At 44.0% G+C, this 11,993-nt stretch overlaps 1 protein-coding gene across 1 annotated transcript in view; it reads right to left on the bottom strand.

The window, feature by feature from the left end:
• Window positions 1-2,414: 2,414 nt before the first annotated feature.
• Window positions 2,415-11,993, bottom strand: part of Clmp (CXADR like membrane protein) — a 91,730-nt gene continuing 82,151 nt past the window's right edge. Inside the window, exons 7-8 of the mRNA XM_026779089.1 lie at window positions 7,388-7,529; window positions 2,415-6,429 (exon numbers count right to left, since the gene is read on the bottom strand). Of these exons, the coding sequence (XP_026634890.1) occupies window positions 6,129-6,429; window positions 7,388-7,529 (443 nt within the window). The 3' untranslated portion in view covers window positions 2,415-6,128. The remainder of the gene's footprint in view (window positions 6,430-7,387; window positions 7,530-11,993) is intronic.

The raw sequence follows: 11,993 nt of genomic DNA, 5'->3' as shown, positions 1-11,993 counted from the left end.
CAGGCTGGTCTCGAACTCACAGAGATCCGCCTGCCTCTGCCTCCCGAGTGCTGGGATTAAAGGCGTGCGCCACCAACGCCCGGCTCCCACTTAGGATTCTTAAGCCTGGAAGTGACAGAACATTTATCATTTTTATCTCAGAGACCCAAGATCCATAAAATCTGAATCTGTCACACCCTTGCTGTTTAACGAGAATCTAATAAGGCAGATACAGGTCGTATAGAAAGGTCAGGGTGCCCAAATTTATATTCTGTGTAGAGTACGAACAGGATTCATATGTACATGTATTCTCTGGTAACAATAACTTATATGTGTGTATAATCTTTTAGATTTTTTTTTTTTTTTTTGGTTTTTCGAGACAGGATTTCTCTGTGGTTTTGGAGCCTGTCCTGGAACTAGCTCTTGTAGACCAGGCTGGTCTCGGACTCCCAGAGATCCGCCTGCCTCTGCATCCCAAGTGCTGGGATTAAAGGCGTGCGCCACCACCGCCCGGCTTGCATCAACTTTCTGATGAGATTATAGGCATGTACCACCCACCCAGCTGTGACCCTAGTGACTTCTACATCTGGGGTCCCTTAAATGTTTGAGCTCAATTTTTAATAAAATTAGTATATCTTAATCATTATTATCAACTTAATCTCAGTGTGTTCAAGATACTCTATGCTTAATAGTCTCTGAATGGGGCTGGAGAGATGGCTCAGAAGATAAGAGCACTGGCTGCTCTTCCAATTCCCAGCAGGTTCACAATCATCTATAAGATCTGGTACCCTCTTCTGGTGTGAGGCAGAACACTGTATGTATAATAAATAAATAAATCTTTAAAAAACAGTCTCTGAAAATTGTGTGCATCATTTCATCTATCCCCATGATTACTTTGATATGTATGTATATATATATATATATGTTTATAAAATAATTTGTACCGTATGAATGATCATCACTGTGTAGATTGAAAAGGGTAGGGATGAGAAACCAAGCAGAAGGAAGGCAAAGTCCCTGGTTTTGGGTAAATCTGTAAGGATTTTAGGGCTGAGCAGTTAGTCAAGCTCTATCAGTTCTGATGGAACCCAATGGTGTCTGACTGGGTACATGTATAATTGTCTTTGAGATGAGGTCTTGCTATGTTGCTCAGGCTGCTACTTGTTTTTTTTTTTTTTTTGCTTTGTTTTTGTTTTTTCTTGGTTTTTCAAGACAGGCTTTCTTTGTATAACAGCCCCAGCTGTCATGGAACTAGCTCTGTAGACCAGGCTAGCCTCAAACTCACAAGAGATCCACCTGCCTCTGCCTCCCGAGTGCTGCGATTCCATGTCTTGTTGCCACACTGACATGACCGTGTTTAAATTTGAGCTCTGCTACTGACTTAAAATCTCTGTGTTTTAGTTTTCTCCTTTGTTTTTTGTTTGTTTTGATTTTGCTTTTCCAGACAAGGTTTCTCTGTGTAGCCCTGGCTGTCCTGGAACTCATGCTATAGACCAGGCTGGCCTTAAACTCACGGAGATCCATCTGCCTCTGTCACCAGAGTACTGGGATTAAAAGCATGTGTCACCATCTCATAGCCTTCTTGTTTGTTTTTTAATTTTATTTACTTTTATGTGTATATGTATGCACTTGCATGAGTGTATATGTAATGTATATATGAAGAAGCCTGAGGCTGGGCGGTGGTGGCGCACGCCTTTAATCCCAGCACTTGGGAGGCAGAGGCAGGCGGATCTGTGAGTTCGAGACCAGCCTGGTCTACAAGAGCTAGTTCCAGGACAGGCTCCAAAGCCACAGAGAAACCCTGCCTCGAAAAACCAAAAAAAAAAAAAAAAGAAGAAGAAGCCTGAGCAGGTCAGAAAAGGGCATTGGGTCCCTTAGAACTGGAATTACAGACAATTTTGAGCCACCATGTGAGTACTGGGAACTGAGCTGTCTTTCCAAGACCTAGTTTTGTTTTCTTTCTTTCTTTCTTTCTTTCTTTCTTTCTTTCTTCCTTCCTTCCTTCCTTCCTTCCTTCCTTTCTTCCTTTCTTTCTTTCTTTCTTTTTTTCTGTTGTTGTTATAGACAGGATTTCTCTGTAGCTTTAGAGCCTATCCTGGAACTAGCTCTTGTAGACCAGGCTGGCCTCGAACTCACAGAGATCCGCCTGCCTCTGTCTCCTGAGTGCTGGGATTAAAGTCATGCACCACCACCATCTGGTGATTCTCATTTTAGAAACTAGCCAGGCAGTGGTGGCGCACACCTTTAATCCCATCACTCAGGAGGCAGAAGAAGACAGATCTCTGTGAGTTCGAGGCCAGTCTGGTCTCTCAGAGTGAGTTCCAGGAGAGCCAGCAGGGTTACACAGAGAGACCCTGTTGCAAAAAAACAGGACAAGACAAAACAAACAAACAAATAAATAAATAAAATGAGAATGCAGACATCTTTTTATAGAATTAATATGAGTATGGAGTTGGGAGAAAATGTATACTATATTTAGAGTTTGGGAGTCAGGGGAGGAAAAGCTAACTATAGTGAAATTTGTTCATAATGTCAGCACTCTAGGAGGTAGAGACGAGAAGGGTCCCGACCTCAGGGAAATCCTTAGCTACAGGTATTTAGCCAGCCTGGGCTACATGAGATCCTGTCTCCAAAGAAACAGTGCCTGTCACATGATGTCTCAGTAAATGATAGCTACCATTATTGTTCTGTCTCCTTCTGAGACATGTTTCACATATGCCGGGCTGGGTGAACTTCAACCCTTCTTCCAGGAGAGTTGTTACAGGGACCTACCACCAGGCTGCTACTTTCTGCCATGAGATTCATGTGGATGTCTGTAAAGCTGTATTCAGATTTCTGTAACACTCGGGGGTGACTTCTCTTCAGATCCCTTCGTTGGTCCTTAACCTGGGCACAAAATACTCGCTTCACAATTACTGTTTGATGATTTTGACGAAGTCCTTAAGGGCAACTGCCTTTGTGCCATTTACACTCAACATCTTGCCCTGAGAGGAAAAAGTACTTCCTATACTGATGAACCCACCTGCTTTAACTAATTGCTTATTTTAATTAATTTGGCCATGATAATTTGGGTCGGCTGTCTTTCTCTTCGAATCTCTGGGATTAACAATAAACTTGTGACTGAAGTCAGTCACTAATAGATCTTTTGGCCTGAGCTCTTTCCTTTTGGCAACAAGGTATAAATAAATGTATTTTTCCAGTGCAGGTTCCACGGACCCCAGCTTCTCCTACGGTACTGTCTTCCCTTATTTATTTTTTCATTGCCAATACACATGGAGTTACAGTCCGTAACTGCTTTGTGACGCGTACAGTTTCGTTTACAAGGCAACAAAGCCGATTGACACAGAAACAGCGAAACACCAGAAATGAGGCAAATGATAAAAACTTTTTGGAACAGGATTCTAAAGTCCTTTGCATACAACATAAGAACAAAAACCTCCATTTCACTATTTTACAGATTTGAGTTTGGCTTATGTATTTTATTGAAATGGTTTCTCTTTAAACGTCCACATCCTTCCATCTGCATTTTTCTCTTACAAACTTTTATTTTATTTATTTATTTATTTGGCTTCTGTTCATCATTTTTTTTTTCATTTTCTATTTGCTTCACATTAAGGACTCGGTCAGCTTGGTTTGCACAATCAGGGGACTAAGGTTTGGAGCCTGTGGTGGCTCTCACTGCATCTGCAGCCGGTCCTCTGTCTTGCTGAAGCTGACCGCCTGATTCAAAGGGAAGGGGCTCTGTCATTGCTACGACTTCAGTGCCTTATCTCTCAGAATTTCTCAGCCTACTACAATCTCTTTTGTGTCCTTATTGTAGTTTTCCATTGGGAATGAATTTTCCAGGTAATTTTTGGATAGTTTCCAACAACGCTTTTAAATAATGGGGATTTCCTTCTCAAACAAAGGGACTGGTTCCTGCTCCAGAGAGCACAGACAGGAAACCCCTGCTGCTCAAAGGCAGGAAGCACTGAAAAGATTGCTAGTGCCGACCCAGCTGCAGCCTTCATGGTAAGCTCCTTTGGCTCAGGGACTCCAGGAAGGAGAATTATCAGAATTACATAGCAGAAGAGGCATGTTGCCTGGATACCATCCTCCAGGAAGAATAAAAACGTAGTCAGAGTAAAGGGCTTTAAAAAAAAAAAAATCTTACAACGAGATAAGAGTTAGTATAAGAAGCATTTCAAATATGCCTATTCTCTCAAATGAACAGGCATTTGTGTTATAACCCCAATGTCTCTTATTTCTACCTCTTTCAAAGGAAGACAAAACTCAGGTTAGGACCGTCACTTTAGCATGCGTGAAGCTCACCCAAACCAATCCAGACAACTCAATGCAAGCATCATTTCCCAGGCACTTTAGAAGGAAATGTATGTATACTCTGTGAGGATGCTCTTATGCGAGTTAAACACAGGATAAAAAGCCAGAGAAACGGGGCGATACTGCGCATCCACCTCTCCCTGTCAGCATCTGAGTGCCACTTCAGACTCTGCTTCTTCACGGTGGCCGCCGAGGCTTCCTCTTCCCTTTAGCCTTTGCCCTGGTTGACAAAAGGAACCGCTCTGCTCCACCCACCAGGACCTGCTGACTTTGCCTTGTTCCTTGAAGAGCTAATTCAGGTTAAGCAGCTATGCCATAGGTAACCTATTTGTCAAAACCATTCAAAAGGCATGTTACTTATCGGGAACTGACTGCTTTTTTGTCTTTTAATTTCTTGGACACCCTTTTCTCCCTCCCCCCACATGTATGAGTTGTTTTGATAGTTTTGCTGGTGAATCCTTTCTGCTAATTCTTTCCCAAATGCCGCCAAGGAAGAAAGCATTACCAGCCGTTCGCTGAACCCTCTCCCTTCACCCACTTGTTTTTCTCACCACCTGCTCCCTAATGGTAGTCTGCGTTCCTTCCAGCCCACAGTTAGACTTTTCTTGGAGGCTAAGGCGGAGAAGAGAGACACTGTGGTTCCCTCCGGTTCAGCCTCTCAGTGGGAAGTGATGGGCCATGTATTTTCAATGCCTTTAGGAAATGATCCCTGAAAATTTAAGGCCTAGAGTCTTCAAAGGTCCCACATTCACATCCTTCTAAAATGAAAGAAACAGAAGAATCGCCAAGCTTGGGCCAGTATTGAGTGTCCTTTGACCTAGCAAGGGAAAGGTCTAATGTCCCTCTCTATTCCAGTCAGTCTTCATAGCCTGGTTTCACGTGTTCTCAGAGAGAGGAGCAGGAGGCAGAATGCAAGAGGATCTTTCAACTTTCCTAAGAGACGTTCTCTAGAGGATTCTTTCCCTAAGGACATTCATTAAGTGGTGTGAATACTTGTTTCTTCTAGAAACTTCCAGTAGAGAAGTCTTTAGGGGTGTCAGATTTGAGTAATGACCCGCAACTGCCCCGGATATATGTTTTGTTATCTATTAGCAATCCTCTGAACATCAAAATTCTTCACAGCATCGTGTCCCATCTTGGTTGGACTCTTTTCTTAGTTATTATTTTGGGTCCCATGGAAATCTGAAGGTTGGTTGTAGATAAGGAAAGAGAAAACCACTTTTCTCTGTTTCCCACTATTTCAAATTCTCCCCAAATTAATGTTCAGACCTTATGATACATGAAGTCAAGTCAAGGTAGAAAAAAAAGTGTTTTTTTTTTTTTAATGTGAGTTTCTTTGAAGCAGTTGACCCCATACATGTTGCAGAGAGGTGTAATATAAGGCTGTGGGTTTCTGTTTTGACTATCTGGATAATCACGCTAATCCGATACATTTGCAGAAATGATTAGAAAATTGACCTATGAGATTCCCATTTCTTCTTGACTGTGGTGACCTGCAACACTTCTGTGTAAGATGTTTCAGGTGTACGCCACCTCACCTCTCCCTTATTTTCACCACAAGTCCTGGTGAGCAAATTAGCTTTGGGCCCCTCCTTCCCTCCACCTCCGCTCGGAAGGCACGGTGAGGCGCCTTCATAGAGATGACCTGCCTACGTCCATTGTTTGGTGTCCTATAAGGAAGGTGCTTATCAGAACTGGTCCGTGCCATGTTGGCAGCTACTTAAGTGAGTTCTTATCTGGCTGAGGGGCTGTGTGGCTGGTGAAGGAGCTCCAGTGGCTAGGCTAAGATCCTGACTTCCGGAAAAAGCGCAAGTCAAGTCCACTGTGTTTCAGACAGTTTGGAAGGCTTTGCTCTGGCTGGGGATTGTGCTGAGTGTGGTTTCTGCTTTGGTCAGGGTCGTGTGGTGCACTTTCTTTGGTTCAGAACCTCTTGCTTCTGGTCCTATGAGGCTGTACGCCTGGGTGGCTAGCCCCGCCTGGGGCGCTGCTTCACTGGACAGTGTCCGCTGGCTCCTGGAGGCGCTATTCCCTGTGGAGCGGGTGGAGGAAGAGCCAGAGCGGGAGCTCCTGGAGCCTGAGGAAGAGGAGCTAGGCTTCACAAGGCGGGCTCTGGGGGCTTCTGCATCTTCTCTGAAAGGGAAAAAACGAACAGAAGACAGCAAAGATAAACTTCAGGACTGCCAGGGGTGTAGTTACTTCCTACTGAGATTTTTTTTTTTTCAATAAATTCCTCAAGCCAAAAACCTCGGAAGGAAGGCCTAGGTTAAGGAACAAAGCACTTCCTTGTTTTGTAAGACTTAAAGCTCAATTTAGGGAAATGTTTATTTCCCAGAGGCCCCACCAGTTGCACCAGAAGGATATGTGTGGCTCAACTTGAAATGGTCTGGATAGAATTGCCTTGATTTTGGGGTCTGTATACTTAAATCCTTTCATGTCCTGTAGGTTATATCATCCTTTATTATAAACCCTTTTTAAGTGGTAATGAATCAGAAGTAAAGTTGAAAATTATACTGGTTGATTGTCAGCTTGACTCAAGGTGGAGTCATCTAGAAAGAGGGATCCTTAACTAAGGAAACATCACCGCCACACAGGTCTTCTGGCAAGTCTGTAGGGCATTTTCTGGATGGATGAGTGAGGTCAGAGAGCACAGCTCACTGTGGGTGGGGCCCCCTCGGTGGGTGATGCTGGTTCTATAAGAAAGCAGCCGAGCAGGCTATGAGGAGCAAGACAATAAGCACCACCCTCCATCAGTGCCTCGGCTTCAGCTGTCAGCTCCCAGCCTCTTGCCTTGAGTTCCTGCCCTGACTTCCCTTTGTACCGTAGCTCTAAGGGGAATGAACCCTTCTCTCCCCCACACTGCTGCGTTAGGTCATGATGTTTATCACAGCAACGGAAAACAGGCCAGAGCAAGGACAGTTTCCCAATAAAGTGAGTCACACCTCCTATCCCTACCCTGTAATTTCCCTCCGGCCGGCCGGAATGATCCTTTGAAGAGATCCACAGTGCAGAGGGGAAGAGGGCGGTTTATACTGAGCAGTTATTATGGACCGGGCCTGTAAAGGGAGTCTGCAGAAGCTGGGATGCTTACCGAATCTCATTAGGTCTCTCCTCTTCCTCATATCTCTCTTTGCTTTTCCTTCGGATTAGCAGCCAGATCAAGAGGAAAATGAGGAAGGCCCCGGCCACGATGCCTGTCACTGCTCCTGCTACCATGCCAATGCTTTGCACGTCTGTTTTCTCAGAAGCACAGACAGAAGTAAAGTCAAACGTAAGCTAGGAGATGCATGACACTCGAGACAGAAGCCCTGGACAGAACAGCTTCTAACCCACATTCCATGACCCTGTGTGATTGAACCTTTTCCGTACTCTTGCAAGCGATAGTTACAAACTTTATATTCAATTGGCTCAGATTTTAGTGACACAGTCTGGCTTGATTTATATGATAAAATAAGTTGGGAAAGTTATTGTGTCATGTTTGTTAAAAACATTTTAATCCTATTAAGACACCTTTGGGCCATCTTCTAGCTCTGCCCACACCCCTTTCTCTAACTTCCCTTTTCTACTGGTAAAATAAACTTGGTTATAGCCTGTATGACTTACAGCATACAATTCTACAATTCTTTTTTTTTTTTTTTTTTTTTTTTTTTTTTTTCTTTTTTTCTTTTTTTTTTTTTTTTGGTTTTTCGAGACAGGGTTTCTCTGCGGCTTTGGAGCCTGTCCTGGAACTAGCTCTTGTAGACCAGGCTGGTCTCGAACTCACAGAGATCCGCCTGCCTCAGCCTCCCGAGTGCTGGGATTAAAGGCGTGCGCCACCATCGCCCGGCCTGGATTTGATTTGTAGATTAGTACTCTCATTTGAATATGAAATGTGTTGAATATTTATTAGTAAGTGCCCAGGTTAGTCAGGCAGTTCTAGGTATGATAAGGAGCAATAAGAGCTTTTCTGTTTGCGAGTTTGCACTCAACAAAAAGAAAAAAAGCAAATCAATAAAGAAATAGATACAAAGAAAGCTGGCCAGTGGCTGTGAGAGCAAAAGGGGATGACTGGCAATTCAGAGGGAGAACAGAGGAACGTGGTTTCAGTTTGGGCAAAGAGGACTCCGATGGAGGGGTGTGGAGCTGAAATACAAATGCCAGGGCTGTCTTGCGGTGAACTAGACATAGTGGGTGTGATGGATGTGAGCCGGGCTCCAGGACAGCGAGCGAGAGGAAGTGCGGGGCGGCAAAGTCACAGAGACAGGAAGGTACCAGCTCCCGTGAGGCCTAATGGGCCATGCAATGGTTTTAGTATAGAGGCAATAGAAGAGTTACATGGTTCAAGTTCCGTTTAAGAAAGCAGGCTACACCTTTAATCCCAGCACTTCGGGAGGCAGAGGCAGGCGGATCTCTGTGAGTTCGAGACCAGCCTGGTCTACAGAGCTAGTTCCAGGACAGGCTCCAAAACCACAGAAAAACCCTGTCTCGAAAAAAAAAAAAAAAAAACAACAAAAAAAAAAAAGAAAGCAGGCTACAGCAGTTCTAGGGAGAATGAGGGGCTCCAAGGGAAGGAAAGGAAGCAAGGGAAGAGTTAGGATGCTTCAGAGTGTACAGGCTGGAGAGGATGGGGAGAGAGCTAGGCTGAACTCAAGGCTTTAAGAGCAGGTACGAGGGTACCACTTCTATTTTGAAAGTGTTGTCAACAGAAAGTGCTGTTTCCTCTAGTGCTGCTTATCTTTATAAACTAAACTGCTTCTCACTATAAACATGGACCTTTTATCCAATTTCCCCCTGAGACAGGGTCTTGGGTGGCCTGGAATTCACTATGTAGATCAAGCTATCTTCATACATAACAGAAATCCTCCTACCTCTGCCCCCCAAGAGTTAGCATTAATGGGGCACACCACTATGCCTGGCAAAAAGATTGTGTGTGTGTGTGTGTGTGTGTGTGTGTGTGTGTGTGTGTGTTGTGTGTGCGCACACGCGTGTGTGTTTTTTTTAAGGAATTGGACATTAGGGGGCTGGAGAGATGGCTCAGAGGTTAAGCACACTGGCTGCTCTTCCAGAGGTCCTGAGTTCAATTCCCAGCAACCACATGGTGACATAACCATCTGTAGTGAGAGCTGATGCCCTCTTCTGGTGTGCAGACATACATGCAGATAGAGCATGTGTATACATAAAAATAAATAAATCTTTAAAAAATTAGAAAAAAAGTAAAATGGGTTTATGCATGTGTGCCTTTGTGAGTGTACACAGAGGTCAGAGGACAACTTCCATGAATCTGTTCTTTCCTTCGAGCCTGTGGATTCCTGCAATTAAGGTAAGCTCATCAAGCTAGGCAGTAAGCACCTACTCATCGCACTGGCTGGGCTTACTTTATGTGAACAAAGTCAGTTCAGTGATGCTCTTTTCCTTATGGCCCCACCACCAACACACAATCTGAATGGATTATCTACTAACAGAAACTGAAGTTCTTTCTTACTTTTTCACAATTAAAATAATATTTCATTAATTTCTATGTATGTTGCATACTTTGGAATATCTCTAGAGGATAAATTCACAGAAATGTTGCTGGATACAATTGAATGCATTTTCTGTCTACATTTAAATGGACTAAATAACAAGTATGGTGATACATGCCTATAATCCCAAAATTTGAGAGGCAAAGGTAGGAGAACCTCTGTGGGCCTGAAACTATCCATGGCTATATAGAAAGCCTATTAATACCCTGTCTCAATAATAAATAATATATATTAATAAAACACATTAATAGAATGGATTAATAATGGTCGCATAGTTGTGCAACAAAACATTACAGAACAGAGAGAATGCCCAGTTGGTGGGAAACACTATAATTTCAGCTTTTGGGAAGTCAAGCCATGAAGAAGTCATGCCCGAGTTTGACTGGCTTCAAACTTCTAGCAAGTTCAAGGCCAACATAAGCTACACAGCAAGATTCTTTCTCAGAAAGATAAAAACCAAAGGCTGAGGATGGAACTCAGTGGCAGACTGCTTGCTTAGAATGTGCCAGGCTTGCTGGGCAGTGGTGATGCATGCCTTTAATCTCAGCACTTAGGAGGCAGAGACAAGTGGATCTTAGTGAGTTCAAGGCCAGCCTGGTCTACAGAGTGAATTCTTGGACAGCCAAGGCTTCAAAGAGAAACCCTGTCTCCCAAAACCAAAAAACAAACAAAGAATAAAAAGAAAAAGAAAAGAGAGGGAGAGAAAGAAAGAGGAAAATTAAAAACAAATAAATAAATAAAAAGAATGTGCCAGGCTCTGGGTTCCTCCCTGCACCTCCTGCACCTTCCTTTCCCCCTAAACCGAGAGAAGCTCAACTCCAGTCAACATGTTACAGCCCCAAGCGACAACGAAACAGTGGAGAATTTCAGGCACAAAGTGACATAGAAGTGTGTGACATTGAAAAAGTCAGCATAATAGACTGAGTCCCTGTACTGGGGATCTGAAACAGGAAAGTAATCCATGATACTGAACTCCCAATCTTTCTGCCTCCTCTTCCCAAGTATTGAGATTTCAGGTTTGTACTACCAGGGCTAGCTAAGGAACCATTTTATTGTTGTTTCAACACATAACCTTTCTAAGAATTGGTATTATTGTATTATTCGTGTGTGTGTGTGTGTTTGAGACACGGCCTTGGTTTATAGCCCAGACTGACTCTGAGTCCATGATCCTCCTGACTGTTGAGATTAAGTATAGGTATGAGCTTCCATACCTAGTTGGTACTATTTTTTTTCCCCTTTCACCGACATGATAGCTTCAAGTAAAAAGAGTGGGCTTTCAATTGACATGATAGACAGCTTAGTTTTTCTGTGAAGATCTTGTTAAATTTGTAAGACAGCCGATACATGAAAGGACAGAAGTCCAGTTCCTGACCCTCTGTAACCCCAGGACAATTGACAGACTCAGTGACCACAGAAACCACAGCCCGTGGTTTTTAGAACATTAACTGTGTTGCTGCCTACCCCAGCGATCTTCACAATCTCCAAGTTAAAGTGTCTCTGTCCCTAATCTAAGGTTTCAAGTGCTCTTTGGACCAGTTTTAGCATCTTAACAGCTTCTGCATTAACTAGTGGCTTGTGTGGTGTGGAGGGGGGCGGGGCTGGGTATGAATGCTTCACTGCCCCCTCCTGTGGAGGTCACAGGACAACTAGAGGGAGTTGGTTCTGGTTCTTCCCACCAGACAGTCCTGGGCGCCGAGCTCAGGCTATTAGGCTTGGTGCCAATAGCCTTTATCTGCCGAACACCCTTGCTAGTCCGTGACTCACTGCTGGAAATAAAACACACAGCTCAGGCTTTGCTTCCACAAAATCACTGCACGTCTTAGCTCTCAAGTCTCCAGAACTCCAATGACTGCTTCAGGCCAGTCGGCAGCCACAGGGAGCCGTGTCAGAGGGCTAGCCTCCAGCATCCGGGTCTTGTGATGTGTGCAGGGCAGATGTGTAACTGTGTAACCTCTCCCGAGGAGAGAGTGAGACTTCCTAGCTAGGCCACTCTTGAATTTCAGACTTACAGAAACTGAGAGTGTTATGCCCAGACCTCAGAGTCCCCCCAAAAGCAACAAGGAGTTCGAGTCCCATATGTAAAAGCAAAGAGCCTTTATTCTTTTTTTTTTTTGGTTTTTCGAGACAGGGTTTCTCTGTGGTTTTGGGGCCTGTCCTGGAACTAGCTCTTGTAGACCAGGCTGGTCTCGAACTCAC

This window comes from Microtus ochrogaster, chromosome 5, assembly GCF_000317375.1.
Source record: "Microtus ochrogaster isolate Prairie Vole_2 chromosome 5, MicOch1.0, whole genome shotgun sequence".
Classification (NCBI taxonomy): Eukaryota; Metazoa; Chordata; class Mammalia; order Rodentia; family Cricetidae; genus Microtus; species Microtus ochrogaster.
Note: the sequence above shows the minus strand (reverse complement) of the source record. Positions and strands in the feature narration are given on the sequence as shown.